Source organism: Chanos chanos, chromosome 3 (genome assembly GCF_902362185.1).
Source record: "Chanos chanos chromosome 3, fChaCha1.1, whole genome shotgun sequence".
Taxonomy (NCBI): Eukaryota; Metazoa; Chordata; class Actinopteri; order Gonorynchiformes; family Chanidae; genus Chanos; species Chanos chanos.
This window is the reverse complement of record NC_044497.1, coordinates 45,381,142-45,400,275: the sequence shown is the minus strand read 5'-3', so window position 1 is coordinate 45,400,275 and position 19,134 is coordinate 45,381,142. Positions and strand designations below refer to the sequence as shown.

At 39.6% G+C, this 19,134-nt stretch overlaps 2 protein-coding genes across 2 annotated transcripts in view; one reads left to right on the top strand and one right to left on the bottom strand.

Moving 5' to 3' along the window:
* Positions 1–5,917, top strand: part of nek6 (NIMA-related kinase 6) — an 11,106-nt gene extending 5,189 nt beyond the window's left edge. Inside the window, exons 4-9 of the mRNA XM_030767939.1 lie at positions 1–86; positions 1,636–1,744; positions 2,411–2,518; positions 3,895–3,989; positions 4,437–4,550; positions 5,756–5,917. The exon at positions 1–86 is cut by the window's left edge and continues 25 nt beyond it. Of these exons, the coding sequence (XP_030623799.1) occupies positions 1–86; positions 1,636–1,744; positions 2,411–2,518; positions 3,895–3,989; positions 4,437–4,550; positions 5,756–5,866 (623 nt within the window). The 3' untranslated portion in view covers positions 5,867–5,917. The remainder of the gene's footprint in view (positions 87–1,635; positions 1,745–2,410; positions 2,519–3,894; positions 3,990–4,436; positions 4,551–5,755) is intronic.
* Positions 5,918–7,886: 1,969 nt separating this feature from the next.
* On the bottom strand, positions 7,887–16,765 carry psmb7 (proteasome 20S subunit beta 7). The gene is made up of 8 exons (XM_030767412.1): positions 16,693–16,765; positions 15,755–15,848; positions 14,810–14,907; positions 14,184–14,324; positions 13,774–13,889; positions 11,008–11,066; positions 9,022–9,173; positions 7,887–8,101 (listed from the first exon to the last, which is right to left on the bottom strand). The coding sequence occupies exons 1-8, from the start codon at positions 16,752–16,754 to the stop codon at positions 7,990–7,992; spliced, it is 834 nt and encodes a 277-aa protein (XP_030623272.1). The 5' UTR covers positions 16,755–16,765; the 3' UTR covers positions 7,887–7,989.
* Positions 16,766–19,134: the final 2,369 nt, after the last annotated feature.

Genomic DNA, 19,134 nt, shown 5'->3' with positions numbered 1-19,134 from the left:
AGTACCTGGACTCCTTCATCGAGGATAACGAACTGAACATCGTTTTGGAGCTGGCCGATGCTGGTGACCTTTCTCAGATGATACAGGTAAGTCAACGCTGGACTCACATGATAAAGCATAGTAACCCCACATTCCCCTCACAGCCTTACCAGCAGCATGGGTTTACCAGGTGACACTGCCTGACAAACCGAGGGGGGGTGTGGGGGTGGGGGTGGCATGTGGTGTGGTCAGGGTGATGTTGTGTGTCTGTCTTAGAGAGAGCAAGAGAGTGAAGATGGAGAGAGACAGAAAGAGAGAGAGAGAGGTTAAAAAGGAGTACAGTCTGTTTGACATGTTTAAAAACTGTCAGGGTGTCAGTGCTCTCTCTCTCTCTCTCTCTCTCTACCTGTCCTTGTAGTGCTTCATTTTGTCCTTCACGGTTTCTTATCCTCCACTTCATCTCTTCATTTGGCACTGTCTTTGAAAACTTTCAAAAGTTGTCTCCTTCCACACGACTTACGCTGTGCTTAATTTTTAAAAAAAAATAACCAGTCTATTTGCTAAAAAATTCACAACCTCATTTTTTTTCACTCCTATACAAATGATAGTCAAAAACATTTGGTTTGGCTGAACACAAAATATTAATAAAAGTACATTGAAAAGCCAAAAAGTGCTACATATGCTAAATAGTACAGATGTGTGTTCTACACCTCAAATTCTTGCATTTGTACCTGTATCACCCTGTCACACTATGTCTTGAGCCTACAAGAACACTATGCGTCATTGTGTTGTAATGTGTTTGCCCTGTAGAGTTGAGTTGGTTAGAGTCCCTTACCTATTCTGACTTAGCAATAGTCATGGATTGTCAGGCATCTGTGTACTCCCACAAATAGTGCTCTCTTCCAAATGCATGGCATTGTCTGGGGATACAACCTAACTTGCAGTCTGAAAAAAAAGGTGATTGGTTGGCTTCTTGCAGAGGAAGTGTGCTAGCTTAACTCATGTGGACTGAGGAAAAGTGTATTACATTTAGAGGGGTGTGTAATTCCTAGAGGAACTCATATCCTGTCTTTTCATTCACTCCCTCAGTTCCTTACTTCCCTAACATTAATTCATTATTTTAACTATTTAAACACCTGGCAACAGCTAGAGTAGGATGGGGTCTACCTTTCAAGTCTGTGTTCCTCTCTAATGGGTTGGACTTTATATAAAGCATATGGGAGATTCACCTTTGGCCACCGTGGCCTGAGGTACACTAGGGTCCTCAGCCATAGGATTCCATAAACCTAAAAACAATGTCTACTGTAAAGAGCTAATGAAACTGACCTGAACTGTATTAATATGAATGCATGCACTGATTGTTTTGGAGCATGGAGTAGAGACTGTAGCTGTTTGGGAAAAGTACTAATAATTACCGTTGTTTGCATAGGGAAATTGCTGCTTGATAAGCTGTTCTTCTATTGATCTATAGTTAAACACAAACATACACACTGGAGGGAGTTAATGGTCAAATAAACATGTTGATTTTGATGATCATCTACAGTGTGTTTCTGTGTGTGTCTCTGTGTGTGTGTGTGTGTGTGTGTGTGTGCGTGTGCGCGCATGCGTGTGTGCATGCGTGCATGTGTGTGTGTGTGTGTACGTTTGTGATTACAGTATTTCAAGAAGAAAGGCAGGCTGATTCCTGAGAGATCTATCTGGAAGTATTTTGTCCAGCTTTGCAGTGCGGTGGAGCACATGCACTCCCGCAGAGTCATGCACAGAGGTACAGCTCCACCTCTCCACCTCTTTACTCTTTTTTTCCCCTCCTCTCTTTACCTCTCTCCCCCTCCATCACACCCCCCCCCCCATCTACTTCTCTATCTCACTGTCCTACTCTCCTCTTTCTGTCTCTGTCTCTTGACCTGATATTTGTGCGTGTGCTGAGGTGTGTGTGTCAGTCTTGCTGTTTGTACTTGTTGCGTGTAACAATAAACATTGTTAATCAAAACTCTGACAGAGAGATGGCAATGCAGAATGAGAAGTGAATGGGAGGAAGTGTCTCATTTGATGATAACACTATTTTATAGAGAGATGTGATACATCTGAGTTCCAGAAGGAAATTCATGTTAGTTCAAGGAACTTTTCACCGGTCTGGGAATGTGGGGTCACAGGGTTAGAGATTTCTGGTTAATAAGGAGAAGTAGTTCCAGAGAAGCTTAGTGACTCACTGGGGAACTCCTAAAATCGACTTTTTTTAGCTGTAATTTTCCATGGCAGAGTTAGTCAGGATAGACCCTGTGTTGGAGATGTGTATCTCAGTGATAGAGAAGACAGAGAGAAGGAGAGACAGAGAGCGATGAGAAAAGAGATAGATAGCGAGGCATAGATGGACTGAAGTAGAGAGAGATCTATAATAAACACAGCATTTCTTTTCTCTTTTGTGTGACAGATATCAAACCAGCAAACGTGTTCATCACAGCCACAGGAGAGGTTAAACTGGGAGACCTGGGACTGGGCCGCTTCTTCAGCTCCAAAACCACAGCTGCACACTCTCTAGGTATCTCACACACACACACACACACACACACACACACACACTAACCACACTAACAGGCACTACATATCTCAGAGGCACAGCACGATACCAGTACGGCACAGTCTGCCTGTTACCTTGGCAACGGCTTGCAAAGGTCATGACCCCACATGTCCCCTGGCTCAAAGGAACACAGACATGGAAGAAAATTCATGCAAATTTATTCACAGGTGCTGTGTGTGTGTGTGTGTGTGTGTGCACATGCATGTGTACTAGAAGTGGAAAAAACCCCTCAACAGTTACAATTCACTCTACATCAGCTATATTACATCCTCATTAAAAGCTTTGATTTCTGTTTTGATCTGTTTTAACTGAGGTTTTGACTGGTTATGCTTATGAAAAGGAAAGAATTTTTTAGACAAAGAAAAAAAAGAATAGTGTTCTTGAGAAACAAGACCATCTCTTTTTTCAGTCAGTGCGCACTGTGTGTATGTGTGTGTATGTGTATGTGTGTGTGTGTGTGTGTGTGTGTGTTTTTAATGGTTCTCTATTTTCGTCCAATGTAAATATGCATTTGCCCATGAGGTTAGCACACGCTTCTCAAGGTTAGTGAGGTTAGCACGCACTTCCTCTTTAAGGAAAATGACACTTCTCACACAAAATGAGCCGTGCAGTGTTGTTTAGCTATGTAACACACTTGGATTTTGTGTAGTGATACCACCAGCTACATAGGCAAGCAGTGCAAGGGACAGAGGCCCTGACCAGTGCACCCATGCAAGAAAGCATTGCCTCGGAATCTCAGCCACAGTCAGACAGTGTAACACAACAGAGATTTGAGGTGATCATCTCAGATGCAGGAGTTATACAACAGACTGAATCTTGCCAGGCATAATGCTGCCGCCTGCAGGATTTTGTGCTCACCCTAATCCAGGGTTGCTCAGGTCTGGTCCTTCATGGCTGAAATCCATCTGTGTTTTGACCTAATCAGAGGCTGGTTCCTACCTGTCAAACAGGTGTATACATTCCTCAGCCAATTGCAGACATGTAATGGTTGGTAGAGTAAAAATTTCAACAAGATTTATGAACTCACTGGTCTAAGCTGTAAACATCTGGTATAATCTTTAATGACAACATGGTTGTCATATTTCTTCTGTGCTGAGGCTTTACAATGTCTGAAGGTACTGTTGCTGTTATACTACCCCCTGTAGGTTTTTCTGTGCAGTATTCACCAATGCTGTTTTGCATTTAGAGTGTACTCTTTAATCTGTATGAGGAGGACATTTCTAGACCCTTATCCAGCACTCTGAAAGTGTTATTAACAATAAATAAATAACAATTAACAATAACTAAATAAAAGTGTTAGTTTATTAAAGTGTGTCCTCTTTCTCTCTGACTTTCAGTGGGAACCCCATATTACATGTCACCAGAGAGGCTTCATGAAAATGGCTACAACTTCAAATCAGACATCTGGTCACTGGGCTGTTTACTCTATGAGGTAAGCAAATACACACACACACACACACACACACACACACAGCTCCTTGCTCTCTCTGACACACACACCAGGCAAATAAGGTAAGGCTACAGCTGAAGGTTAAGGGTTAGATAAAATTTAGACTCAGTTCCTTATTTAGAGTTGAAGTGGACTACCAGGTCAGTGTCAGCTTCAGTTGTGCACACGCATTAAATAATAATAAAAATAATAAATAATAATGATGCCATGTTTGTTGCTCCTCCCTACTTTGCAACCAGAATGTCTGTTTGGTGATACAATGTAATAATTAGTGAATCTCTTCTCCCCGTGCCCAGTGTCCCTGTTTTATTGTACATACCATGGTGATGTAATAGCATGTAATGTAGTGCATTGTTTTAAGCTCTATGACAAGATGGAAAGCAGTTCTGTTGTTGTTTAGTATGTCATGATTCCCTCTCCTCTTTCCAGATGGCAGCACTCCACAGTCCCTTTTATGGGGATAAGATGAACTTGCTGTCTCTCTGTCAGAAGATCGAACAGTGTGACTATCCTCCTCTGTCTCCTGATCACTACTCACAGAAGGTACCACACACATAAGCACAGTCATGGTCCTATAGAACGATTAAATGGTCTTATATGAAATGGTCTGCTTCAAGATCGTAGAACAAATACATGAATGTAAAACTAATACCTACAGTAAGGTAAAGCTCTTATAGATAGAGAAAGGCCCATGACAGAACATAGAGAGAGAATGAAATGAATGAATAAGAGTCGGCTGTGAGTGATGATATTATGTGTGTATGTTTGAGAGAGAATGAGAATGAGGTCTGAATTTGTGATTTTTCTGTGTGGGACCAGTCCAGGTAAATGGTGTGAATGGGGATGATGGTCCTTGCCTTCCATTATCTGTCAGAGAGTGAAGCTGCTCTGCTCTGCTGTGGCTACACATACACACACACACACACACACACACACTCAGACTCACTGTCACAGTATCACACACTAGCTGACATGCCAGACTAAATGAGGCTTCCCTAAAACATCACAGCCCATTTAACCCTGCTCCAGTACAACCTCTCCTTTTCAACCCCTCTCTCTGTCTCTGTCATTTTTCTGCTCTTCTTTGCCCTCTCTTTCCGTCATTTTTGCTCTTTATCTTTCTCTCTGTCATTTTCTGCTTCCTCTCTCTCTGGCATGTTTTTCGGGAGGAGGGTGACGGCCCAGCGTGCTTTGTAAAGGTCAAGACTGGCGCTGCTCATGTTGGCAGTCTGTTTTAATGACACGTGTACACATGAATCACCTGCTGGGACTGACAGACAGATAAGAAGAGCAGACCATTTACTCACACACACACACACACACACACACACACACACACACACACAAAAGCCTCATCACATCAAAAATGAACATAGTCATGAAAATACACTAGAAATGTCAGATCTAATGATGAAAAGTCTGGAAAGGAAACTAAGAATTCAGGTTTTTCTGTAGTTTATATTAGTCTGTCCAGCATGTCAGCACTGGTTTTAACTGACAAGGGTCTGTCTTTCAGTTCCAACATAAAGTCTCATATCAAACCTTCCATAGCTTAAACTATATATGAACTCATTTTGATGAGACGTGTGTGTGTGTGTGTGTGTGTGTGTGTGCATGTGCACTAGTCTCTCTCATTGGAGTATTTCCTTGAGTGTGTTTGTTGACTGCCTTCCTGAAGTTCTTCTCATTGTGTGTGTGTGTGCATGATAACTATCCCACTGTAATATCTCTTTCTCTCTCTGTTGTAGCTGAGGGACCTGGTGAGCATGTGTATTAACCCAGACCCAGACCAGAGGCCAGACATGAGCTATGTGCTGCAGATCGCCCGACAGATGCACAACTGGACATCCAGAACTTGAAAGATTAACATGTCTCCATCTCCACAAAACACAACTTTACCTCTCACTGAATCTAGAGAGGGCGAAAGAGAAGAGAGAGAAACACCAGACCTAATGGTATTTTCTCCTCTAGTTGGAGTGGACAGAATGTTTTTGAGATTGGTCATTTTGTTGGTTGTATAGTACTCACAAAGGAAATGGTCCACTGATGTCTCCAATCATACAAAGGGACAAGAACAATGATGTCATTAACTATGCCTTGCTCAGAAGGAGGAGGAGGAGTCATACCCCTCTGATCTCTGATTGAAGAAAGAGCGCCCCCTTTGGTTGAATGATGATATCAATATTCTCTCTAAGGTCTAGAGGGCAATTTTTGGGGGTTCCATTCCAAACCTTCTTATTTTATGTGGCATGGTTATCACAATGGTTCAAACCTTTTTTTTTTCACTCTCCTGAGTGGTTTCTCGCTATTCTGCTTAATTTTCCTGTTGATACGTTTTACTTTGAACTCTGTGTAAGCAGAGTTGTTTTCTACCTGTTTATCATATCTTTTGTCTTTTCTACTGGTGTAAATATCATGAATGTGCTCTTAGTTTGTACCTTAAGCGGTGAATTTGGGATGGACATGCCACTATGGCATTTCTATACCCTATAAACCATTAAAAGCTCTCTGGGATTCCATGGAAACAGTTTTTTTTCATGGGTGCATCAAACAGTTTGCATTGGTTTTATTTACAAAATATATATGCAGGTGAAGTGGTCTCAAGAGAAGACAAACACAATAAATAAAAATTAATGCAAAAGTGACTCAGAAAGTTCTGGAAGAACAGGGAGTATTACTCAATAATAACCTTTGTTTAGACAGAAGAGCTGCATCATGAAATGTCTGAACTGCAGTAGACTACTAATATTACAGTGTTACTAGCCTTTGGACTGAGTCTTTCTCCTTCCTCACAGTTCTGTAGCAGTTTACAGTGAGCTATGGTGTGATAAGGATTTTGTGTTTTTTGGCTTCTGTAAATCATCCTGCTTATGTGCTTTTTATCCCCCGCATCAAATTCAAGGACAGATTCCAAAGATGTTACGTTATGACATTTATAACACAAACTTAGTTTAAAGTAGCTGCATATATATTTGCAACAAGTAACTATTTCTGGGGGAAAAAAAAACTTAAAACAAAGGCAGTGAAGCAGATAGTTATACTATGCTATCAGAATTTTCATTTCTGTTGATATTAATAGATTAGATATGACTGAATAAGAGTGATGAAAATTTTAATAATTTTGTCTTCCCATCAACACTGCATTGCAGCACTGGGGCAACAGGGATCACTGCCATCATATCAGATGTGTTACTTTGACATGAAATCAAATTTACATGGCAAAAGAACACCCTGTCATGATTTTTTTTTAAATGATATTTTTGGGGTTCCGCAATCATTTTGTGCAGTGGAAGCCCAGTTGTAGTGTTTCCTTTTGTGTAGATTACATTGAACTGAAATAAAAATGTTTTCAACTATCAGATACCTCTGGCGTTGAATGGGACAGTGTGATCTTGTACTGTTTGCTTTGCCTACACACTGACAAAATGTGTCTTCAGCCACAACACCACACACTTCAGAGTCCTTTACAATATGGGTAACAAGCATGGAATTGAAAAAAAGATTCACCAAACTTTCATCATTGTGTTCTCTTCTATGAATAACAGTAGGTGGTTGGTTGATGCATTCCACTGGCCATGAAAGCTGAGTTTGAATATGCCAGCATTAACTTCGGCATAGCTGGAATCAATATGAGAATAAGAGGCTAATGTAGGCTATACAGCCCTTAGTTGGTAACATGTGAAAACTCTAATCACAGCTAATGGAATGGACCAAATATCTGTCTATGATGGTAAAAAGATTAAAAAAAAGAGGGAAACTTTATTTGAACAGGTCAATTCCCGGTATGTGATTCACCTACTGAAATATGTTTTTGTTGAGGTCACAGATTCACAGGTTTCACTCAGGACACAGATTCTCTATTCACAACATTTTTATTGTAAACACTGGAAAAAAAAAAAAAACCCCAACAAATTGACAAACATATATGGAACTCCATAGAGGAGATTTAAGGAGCCAGAATGTGGAAAAGGTTATGGGAACTTCAGGAAGTGTCCATTGTCTGGACTGTCTCCTCCACCACGTCCAGGTCAAATGGGACTACGGTCTTTGTGAGAACACCCGTGGTTCCACGCTTGTATTTGTAATCTCCGGTTCTGTTGGCCAAGAGAACAAAACAAAGTGTGTGTGGGTGTGAGAGAAACAGGTTTTTAACAGATTTGAGTACAGTGGCTAATGCCCTCCTGGTGCAGTTTAGACTCTAACAATGAAGCAGTTCCAACAGAATCAAACAATATTAGTACAATTACACAAACCAGTCATCAGCATGCATGCGTGAACGCGTGTGAGAAAGAACACACAAACAGACTCTTTTGTTAAGAGTTAGAGTGGAAAAACAGGCATCACACAAATTAATGCTAACTTATCTAAACCACCTCAGCCACACACATAATCATCATCATACTCACGCAGGCAGTGCTTGAAGTTCAGGTACTCTTTAAATATAACAGGCAAAGCAGAAAATCAGCTCCACACATACACACACACATCAAGCACCCAGGCAAATAGGATTAAAAATAAAATCAGCATAACTTTGCTCTCCCATGCACACATAGAAAGGGTCATTCCATTTCTTACAGTATGGAGTAAACGAGTGAGTCCATGCTAAAATCACAAATAGGAGATTAGTGTGCCGTAACCACAGAACCTGATGTTGTGGGCTCAAAACAAACATGCTCTGTAATAAACTCTGCTTTAGTGGATACGTGCTTTACATCTCCCATACATCTCTTACTTGCTCACGTGTAAACACACTCTCATCTGATGTCCTTTTTTTGGCCAGGACGTGTGTTCTCAGGCACACACACATGCACCCTCTCTTTCTCTTACCTGCGTCCTTCTTGCTGGCCTTGTGGTCTCAAGCATTCTACACACATACACACACCTAGTCTTTTATCCACAGACGATTTCTTTCGCACTCTCTCCTACTCATGCTCTCACCTAATGCCCCTCTTGTTGGCCTGGTTGTACAGGCTCAAGTATTTCACACAGCCTTCTCTCTCTCTCTCTCTCTCACCTGATGCCCTTCTTGTTGGCCTGGTCATATGGTCTCATGTAGTCCACTTTGCCCTTGGTGATGACACACAGGTCAATGTTGCTGCCAGAGCCCAGGTCGCTGAAGATTCCTGCGGCTATGGCGTCACGCACCAGCTGCTTGGCCTCTTCCTCCTGACCGGTCCAATAAAGCAATCATCATTAATCCTCTCATCGTCGTTATTATTAACATCGTCACTCGTCAGTATTGCTCTTTTACTCTGAGACCTCCATAAACCCACGTGCATGCACGCACCATCAAGACTGGGACTGAGTCAAAGTATGCGTACGTGAGCTGGGTGGATGGGGGGTTGGGGGGGTTCATATGCAACGACTGTGCCCTTAAAAGATGATTTATCACACAGGCAGACAGCCCAAAGCCCAAAGCTCAAATGCACACACACAGTCTCTCTCTTCTCTCTGTGTGTTCAGGAGCGATCCATAGCTGCCTGTATGATGAATGAGTGCGGCTGTGTTGCGGTGCCCTGAGCATCCCAGTCAAATCCACACACACACACACACACACACACACATACACACACGTGCTCATAAATCAGCATGTGGAGTAGCTGTGGGAATACTGGGAGTTCAGGGCCTTTCCACCCAACCTGTAAACCTCACACTCAAATGCATATACCTGCACACACACAAATATAACACACACAAATCTTTCTATAACACTATCAAACTCCTCTAAAACACACTGACACACAGACACCCCTTAAACGACCCCCCAACCCACTAGAACCATGAAAAATGCGAGCACTATGGTAGATGTGTTACATAATTCTCATCCACAGATCTTTCTCCCTCTGTCTCCCCAGGTTCATTAGGGTTGTCCAACGCCTTCAGGACTCACACTCTCACTCACGGCGTAGCATGGGAGTCAGTGTGAATGCATTATTCATGTCCTCCATACCATATGGGGATTCCATAAATCATGTCACAACCAGTGCTCTAACCAGATCCGCATTTTTCAAACCACACAAACACACAACACTCTCAACCTTTACTAAACACGGATACAGGGTCTTGATACACGTCGCCAAATAATAACATGCTATACTGACATACATGGGTTCACATAAACAAATGCAGTAGATTTCATCTCTAGATTTCTCTAAGTGGAAATATGTTTTTCTTATATCAAAGTAGCTGAGCACTGATCCAGACAAGGACGGTGCAGGTCAACATTCTGCAGTTGCCATGTGTTTGCAGTCATTTTCTTGCTGATGAACCTTAAAAGATACTGGTGTTTCTCAGTAAACGATACTGATACTGATCAGAAGATACTGATGTTGGAGAGGAGCCTTACACTCATTTTCTAAAAGAAGAATCTTAAAATAAAGCTACTGAAGATTTGTCTTCTGTCTTTTGGTGTATTTGCATTTTGGCACTTTGATGTTTTTTGTATTAAATTACTTCTTTTGTGTTAAATTTGTACATGTTTAACTTAAAAAGAAAGAAAATTTTAAATTTCTGAGCTGGTTCAATTTTCTTTCAAATCAAACTGTGATACAAACTGAACTGTGGGTAAAAAAAGCAAGGTCCAAACCGAATCATTAATAGGGTGAACCGTTACACCTTTAGTGGATATGAGTATTAAGAGGTGCTGAGTGAATCTTTAAAATGTACTCGTATTTTTGCTAAGAGATTGTGTGACAGTGTGTGTGTGTAGAGGTGTGCGTGAGTAGGTTTGTGTGTGTAAAGGTGTGCGTGAGTAGGTTTGTGTGTGTAGAGGTCTGTGTGAGTAGGTTTGTGTGTGTAGAGGTCTGTGTGAGTAGGTTTGTGTGTGTAGAGGTCTGTGTGAGTAGGTTGTCTAAGGGGTTGTATGTGGTTTCTTGAACAGCTGGTTTTGTGTAACATGTATATGCTTATTTAGAGGTTGCCGCGTGTCTGTGTGTGTGCGCGCGCGTGTTTGTTTAGAGGATGTGGTGTGTGTATCTGAGTGTTTAGTGGTCTTACTCACTTCCATGTCGGGTTTATAGCGATCCTCAAACACAGCCATAGCAGCCAGGGAACCTGATCCTGCACAGGGTAAACATACACCACAGCACAGTTCATTACTCAGCACAATACACTCTCTCATGCATTAAACACACACACCCAGCAAGGTTATAATTGTTTTCTATTTTCAAATTCCTTTTTATTTTGATAATACATTTGTATTCAATCTGAATTTCCATTTAGTTTTCATTAGTTTCAGTTTAGTTTTTATTTCATGGACTCATTTCTATTTCATTTTAGTTTATTATAATTTCAGTTTTAGTTTTACTAATTTTAGTTAAGTACAAAAATTGTCAAGGATTAATGCAGCGTGAAAAATAATCTGCTCATCATTGAAGATATCAACATTTCAAGACTAAACATATGCAATACTTTTGTTTCAGACTGAAAGCCTGTTAATACATGTAAAAGGCAAGAACACAATTAAAAATTTCAACAATTTACTTCAGGCAAACAATATAACATGGGTTTTCACAGTCAACCCCACCAATATAGTTACGTTTGTCACTCACTCTGTCTTGCTACATCATTTTCCATGAATAATGTGTATTCCTGTCGATGGTAACTCTGGAGGTGAACTTTAAAATTTGTTGGATTTTTCCCTTTGATTTCTACGCCACAGATGCCGTTAACTGTTTACATTGCATTTTCTTGTACCGCTTTCACAGTGAAATTTGAAATAGTCCCATACAGGACTCAAATGTTTCCTTCCTGACGTATCTGACTTCTTCACTTGATAATAAGACCTACTTCTATTAGTTACCTAGTGTAGGTCTTGACACATATATCACTTTCTTACGGCTATAGCTACACAGAATTCTGGGAGTGTGACACCCATCGCCTTGAATGTATACAACGTCCGCCGTCTTGAAACAATAACGACATTCATTTTTTGTCTTTTCTTAATTTATTTTTGTGAGTTTTTTTAGCAATCATTATTAGTTTTGTTTAGTTTTAGTTTGACATTTTCTTCGTGTAAATTATTTTATTTCAGTTTACGAAAATGTCTCTAAATCATTAGCTTGTCTTAGTTTTAGTATATGATAACGACGGAACCCAGTCTTTTACATCAGCAAAAAGCATTTCTCTCCATCTATTCATCTGACTTCCTCTTTAAGCCCAACTGTCTATCTCACTCCATTCACTGCTATTCTTTTCCTCTTTGTCCAAACTGTCTACTGTGCTTGAGCTGGAGGATGCAGGTTGATTAATGTCCCAGTCCAGAAGAGCCTGTTACATTGAACTAGTGTACGTCTATGTGTGAAGGGTTCAAGTTAAAATACAATGAAACTGTTCATTCAAACCTTGACAGTGATATGTTTTAGCTGGCATTGCTATACATCATGTCAAGCATCATACTCTGTAGTGTCAATTAAATTGGACTGTTTGAAAAGATAAAATGACAGAACTGTATCTCAACTGTCTTTCCCCTTTAACTCTAGGTATGTTACTGCTTTTGAACAACTGTTAGCTACATAGCCGTCACAGTCATGACATTTTCACAGTCATGACAATCCGGACATTTGTCTGTCAAACTAAGATTGTTGATTGATATGTGTCATAATTTAAACTGTGTGTAATGGGCTCATTTAAACCTCTGGTCTTTACTGGTCGGACAGAGGTTTTCTGCTGTTGGATCTAAATGATTATATTAGACTGGACGCCGATTGTAGCACAGTGCTGACATTGACCTTTGTGTTATGTGGGTGTTGAAAGATCTGAATTAGGTCAGATGCACATCTCACAGGGAATGATGAATGACTGTTGGGGTCTTCTCTTTAAAGCCTCAACTTGGAAATGACCGGTGGCCCCGCATCAGTGTTCAGCCTGCTTTACAGAACTTTCCCTAGAGCCCAGCTCAGAGCAGGTTCTGATTTCTTCCTCTATCCCTCATTCAGAACACTTTCTCACTAATGTGCATCCACATCTACATTCCCTGTTAGAGGAGAGGTCTAACTGCTTGCAAATACATTTATTTATTGCAGCGGAGCGAGTGTGATTGAGGTTAAAACACACACACACACACACACACAAAATTACTTACATAACAGCACTCTCCAGTGGCCATTATAAAAAATGCAAATCAAGGTACAACTATTTATAAGATTCACGGAAAACAGCTGGTTCAAAATGGTACAAATGAACCCAAAGTTTAAAAATGAACACTAGTTTTACTAGTAAATGCAACCTGATGACAAAGACTTGAATTTTGTACAGTCACTTCAAAGGCTCCACAATCAAATTTCGACTAAACCTGATGAGACCAAGAAAAGTCAACAAATAACAGAATTTTAAAGATGTAACATGTGCATCCTTGAATTCTTTTTAGATGCATTTTTCAGCAAAAGCTTACATGTAGAACTCCTAAGAGACATATCTGGAATAACAAAGACCTCCAGCATGTTCATCACTCACCCTAGAGTCTCTGCCACATTTTGATGATTCTCATAGTTTACATAGAAAATCTAGCTCAGAGTCAAACTGTTAAATGAATCCTCTAGCCCTTTCACACACTCAATTTTAAGCTACAAACACAAAGACACATGTCTGTCCAACATTCATACGTAAGTTCAGTCAGTTAGACACTTGTCTTGGCCACAGAGTGAGCCTGTGTCTGAGCAGAAGCAGTGGTGTGTTTGTGGGAGTGCTGTTTTTAAGGAGAGCTCATGGCCAGAGATAAACAGAGACAAACAGACAGCAGTGTGGAAGATGAGACTGAGAGACTAACCCATGGTGACATAGGGCAGTTTGTCAGTGGAGCCGTGAGGGTAGATGCTGTATAGATGAGGGCCCATGCAATCCACTCCACCCAGAACCAATGCTGCTCCGATATAGCCTTGATACCTAACACACAAACAGAGAGCGTGAGTGAGAGAGAGAAAGAGAGAGAGATATCAGAGACCAGAGACCTTTCTCTTCTCATGCTGTTCCCAATTTAACCAGATTGTTACCTGACCGGTGGGTTTTGTATTTTTCTTTGTATTTTTCTAACAGTAATGGGGAATAAATTTGTAACACACCAAAAAGATCAGTTTCTGGTGTGTGTTGATTGCATGTGAACATCTACATTGTCTCAGTGTGTTTTTGTGTTTTCAGTGTGTGGGCATAGTGCATTTTTCACTCTGTGACTGTGTGTACCTGAAAAGCATCTGCTTAAGCATGCGATTAGCAGTGGCTACACGGGGCAGGCGGCCCGTAGACAGAAAATGGAGCTCCAGATTAGAGGAAATTAGCTGAGTGGTCATCTCTGTATCTGCAGCTGTACCAGCCCCACAACAACTAGAGAGAGAGACAGACAGATCTTAAAACTAACAGATTATTTAGATCAACATACCGTTCCTTTTTCTCTTTGTCTAACTTGTGGTCTGTTTCATCATTAACACCTAATCTAATAAAAAAAAACAAAACAAAAAAAAAAAACAACAACACCAACTCAACATTGCCAGAAAATTGCCTGCTGTCCAATCCAATGGCTACTTTTTGTTCAGTGGACTGACTGAGGGAGTAATTTAGTGAAATAAGCAACTTTAAACACTAATGAACTGTTTAACAGTTAAAAGTTAATGGTGAGCAGTCATGAAACATTTATACATGTTGTGCGTATTTAAGGGTTTTCCAGTAAGACATGAACAATATTACTGCCTGCCACTGAGTTTACATAAATAATAGAAAACTCAAGAAATTTATCCCCTGGCTGATTTGATGAATTTGACTGTCAGTAGAAGCATGTCACTGAACCAGCATCAATCACTATCAGCACTCACTAAATGTTGGAGGAAATGTAGTGAATCTTTGAGCAGTTTTTATCTGCCACCACCATTCCTTCTGTGGCACGTGTGTCTGCGCCCAGAACAACGCCATCCTGAGAACAAGAAACACAGAGTGAAAATCCTACACCCAAAGACCTAATACAAAACAACTACACTGTAAAATATCACAGAACATTAACTAAATTATTTTATATATATATATATATATATATATATATATATATATATATATATATATATATATATATAAAAATATATATACACACACACACATATACACCCACCCACACACACACATATATATATATATATATATATATATACATACATATACACATACACACATACACATATATACACACACACACAATCATTGGGGAGTGCAGATTCACAGAAAAAAGAGGCTGCCAATGAAAGCAAGCAAGCTAAATAAACAAACAAACAAACAAATAAATGTTGGGGAAAAATTAAAAGTTTGAGTAAAGTTTGTCTTAACATGCACAAAACTGACTAACGAATAAATAAATAGACAGTTTGAAGAAAATGTATGTATTTTATAACACTTCCCAATTCATTCGTTTCAGACTTCACTAAATTACCTTTACTGTGATTTAAGTACCATCCAAAGTAAAATGACAGAGATTTTAATTGTTCATTGATTGATTCATCACTTACTGGAAAGATAATCACCAATCAGTTAATAAAAATAAAAACAAACAAACATAAATATTTCTACTCGCCATTTCTCGTTATATGAAATGATGGCAATTTTAATTACATACTAAAGTTTCAAAAAAACGTAATGAAACTCCGAGGTGGACGGTACTTTCGACAGACACCGCTAAGAAATTACATTTAACAAAAGAGAAGACCAGAACTGGGTGAACAATCAAACAGAACCTGGTTAAAATAAGGTGGGTACGATTTAAAACCCCTTACCCTAAACACAACGCCGCAGATGGTGGTGCCGGTTTTCCGAGCCGCGGGAACACTGCATCCTAATTTAGTGATCTCAGCTTCAAGGAGAGCATTTCTGTGACACAAAACATGTATTGGTTTCACGGCTAACTCATAAAAATGGCATTTTAGCCTGTTATACAAGCCTCTCCGTCTACTGAGTGGCCGTAGTTTGTAATCACGTTTAATGACTCAACTGAAATGACGAAGCAAAAAGCCGAATGCTTAAATATTTCGTTATATTTCCAAGTCAGAATGAAATGCTCTTTCATAATTATTTCAGATATCGTGTTTGTTTAGCGAAAATGCACTTGTATTAATAGCTTATGAATGTTTTGTTGTCATTTCCAGATTAAATGCGCTTAGATAAACTTTGTTCACCGAGAGGAACACAGAAGACAGATGGTCAAGAGGTCCAATTCCTTTAACTAAATTCAAAAATGGCCTTAAAAGTTATTAACAACTCTGGCACAAAAAGCGTTTCTTACGCTAGACCTAAATCCAAAACTTGGATATTTGTCACGACTATTAGCCGGCATGTCAAGCTGGCGGGCAACATTACTCAACTTACAAAAGACAGTGAATGAGCTAACGTTAGCCTGTTAGCTTTCCACCAACAACCACATTAAAACACATGTATAAATTGTGGAAATAAGTTACGATACTTCACAAAGGTTTTATTCAACGTTTTATCTCTTTTTTGCGACAATAAACAGTTTTTGTCAGCTACCATTAACTTAATAACCGGGCATGTCAGAAATATCCTGAGTCATTCCAAAAAAGGCCCAGATTCATTTTTCGCGATGTTTCTCTTCTGAAAATAAAACCTATAAAACATATTCAGAGAAACATCCCAAATGTCGAAAAGCCCATATAAGCGCATGAATTTAGCAGCACTTTCAAAGCCATGCAGCTCTTACCTCTTACAATTTTCGAAACTGAAACCTCCGTTCAGAGGTTGGCACACTGACAATGTAGCCATCTTCTGTTGGACTTCGGAGCTACTTCCCGGAAGCTCGTACCAGCTCGACTGGTACCTATGACCATATTCCGGTGTCACACTGAAGGGGCTCCGGCTCCAGCCGAAGTTCAAATTTTTTACTGTAATTTAAAATAAATTATTTATTTATTTATTTTTAACAAAGGCAATTGTTACATTTTTTTTAAGTCTGTCTATGACCCCTTAGGCTGATTAAAAACTGAGCTCATACACTGAGCTGGTCGCTGCAGAATAATTTGATAGACAGGTAGATGAGTGAATGACTGTATAGTGTAGACGGACAGATGACTGGATTGACAGACAGGTGGAGAGATACATGAATGTATAAATGAACAAAGCAATTAATAGTTATTCTCAGGTGTTATTGTAAGAAGAACAGTGATGAATGAGATGTATTCTTTTGCATGTTATATACAGGTTAGAAACATGACACACAGATAAGAAGGACTTCATTTAGAAGGGGTCCTACAGCCATACTGCGGTTTGGGGTGTATGTATCTGAGAAGATTTACAGAGGCAAAGGCAATCACATGGCTGTTTCGCTTGTAAAAGCAATTTTTACCTATTTGTTTTTAAGATGCTCTCCTGTGTCATCACTTCAACAGAACACACTATATTTTCATTAAGAAAAGACATTAAGAAAAGACAAAAGACATTATGGATTTCATAACCTCGGTTCTCTGGTTTACTTAGGCTGCGTTACCGTAGCTCGTAAGAGCAGCTGAGAACTACATTTCGGTTTGTCCATTAGGTGGCAGTAAATCCACACAATTCTTTCATGAAGCGAGCCCAGTTGTGCTTTTTGTATTATACTGGGAAACACTAGCACAAAGAAAGCTGTTAAAAACCCTCATGACAAAAACAGTTAGCCAGACCACTTCCCTAAGCATCAGACTGTACATTTGATTTGTAAAAAGAATACACAATGGAATGTTCAAAATGATGTATTTGACAATTACATAGGAGATCTAAAGTAATATAGCTTGGTTAGTTAAACATATGAATATAAATGCCACCAACAGATGTTTTCTTTGGGTTTACAAATCACTAACAGAGATTTGACAACTTTCGTATAAGGACAATTAAGTGCAACGGCTGACATGTACAGTACATGCACTAAGTAAATATAGGTTCAACTCTTCTTTCTAGTCTTATTGCAAAACTCTGTAGTGTAGCCAGTTGTGTAGACTCCAAAAGCATACAGCTGGTTCATGTAGCATATATCTTATCTTAAAGGCAATTGTCATTTGGACTTGGTACCAAACCTGATGCAAAAGATGTTTGTCCCACATGAATAATCAAAAGGATTTCTAAAACAAACGCAATTTCTGTTCATATATCATTCAGATTGGGTACCAGTTTGTTTTGGGATGTGTTAAGATTGCCACTCCTTTTTTTCTCATTTTACATAACAGACTGCAAGTTCATCTATATTATCAGGGTTAGGGATCAAAGGCTGACTTCTCATGGAAGAACAGCACTGAGTTCCCTTTGGGGTGTGAGACTTTGGTTATAAACAACGTAGGGAGTGTAAATGACTCAAGTTGGAGAACTGACACTCAAACACACACACACACACACACACACACACACACACACAGATAGACAGATAGACACATGAAATGAATGCCAGAGACTTAAATGAAATGTTCACCAAGTTTCAGTCTTTTCAGCTCAGTTTTCATACCATAATGTATGGTATGACAGCTGAATTTTTAACAGGTGAATTTGGAGAGGTTAATATTAGTATTAGCTTCATAGCATCCTCAGCAGGAACCAGTGGGCCAAGGACTAACTAGAATAAACAGAACCTACTATTTATGTTCTTACTGTTTCTCACCAATTACTCATGAATATTAGCATATTGAAACTCAGTTTCCTATGACAGAGAGTGTAACTCATCAAACCTCACCATTTAGACAAATGTCGTGTTGTCATAAAGTAAGAGTACAGTAGTGACAAGTTTTTTAAAAATCATCGATCTCTACTTTAGAATACGGAATCTTCTCGTTTATAGAACCTCTCAAATGTGGGGGTCACATGTCCAGTTGTGACACAGCCCAGTTCACTTGGGTGTGAACAGTAATGTTGATTCCATGTCTGCCCAGTGTCATCATCATCACCTACAGAAACAAACAAACAAAAAATCAGAGAGAATTTGATGTAAGAAAAAAAACTATGGAGATATCTGTGTGACCTGAAACAGTACTGCTGAATGTGTTAAAGTACTGTCTGAAATTTTGAAAAATGTCTCAGAGAGTTAAAGCACAGAATGAAATTTTTGAAATATGTCTCAAGCTGTACACAGAGATGTCTCAACAGTGTCGAGAAGGACATTGTCTGTGTGAAACTGCAGACTACA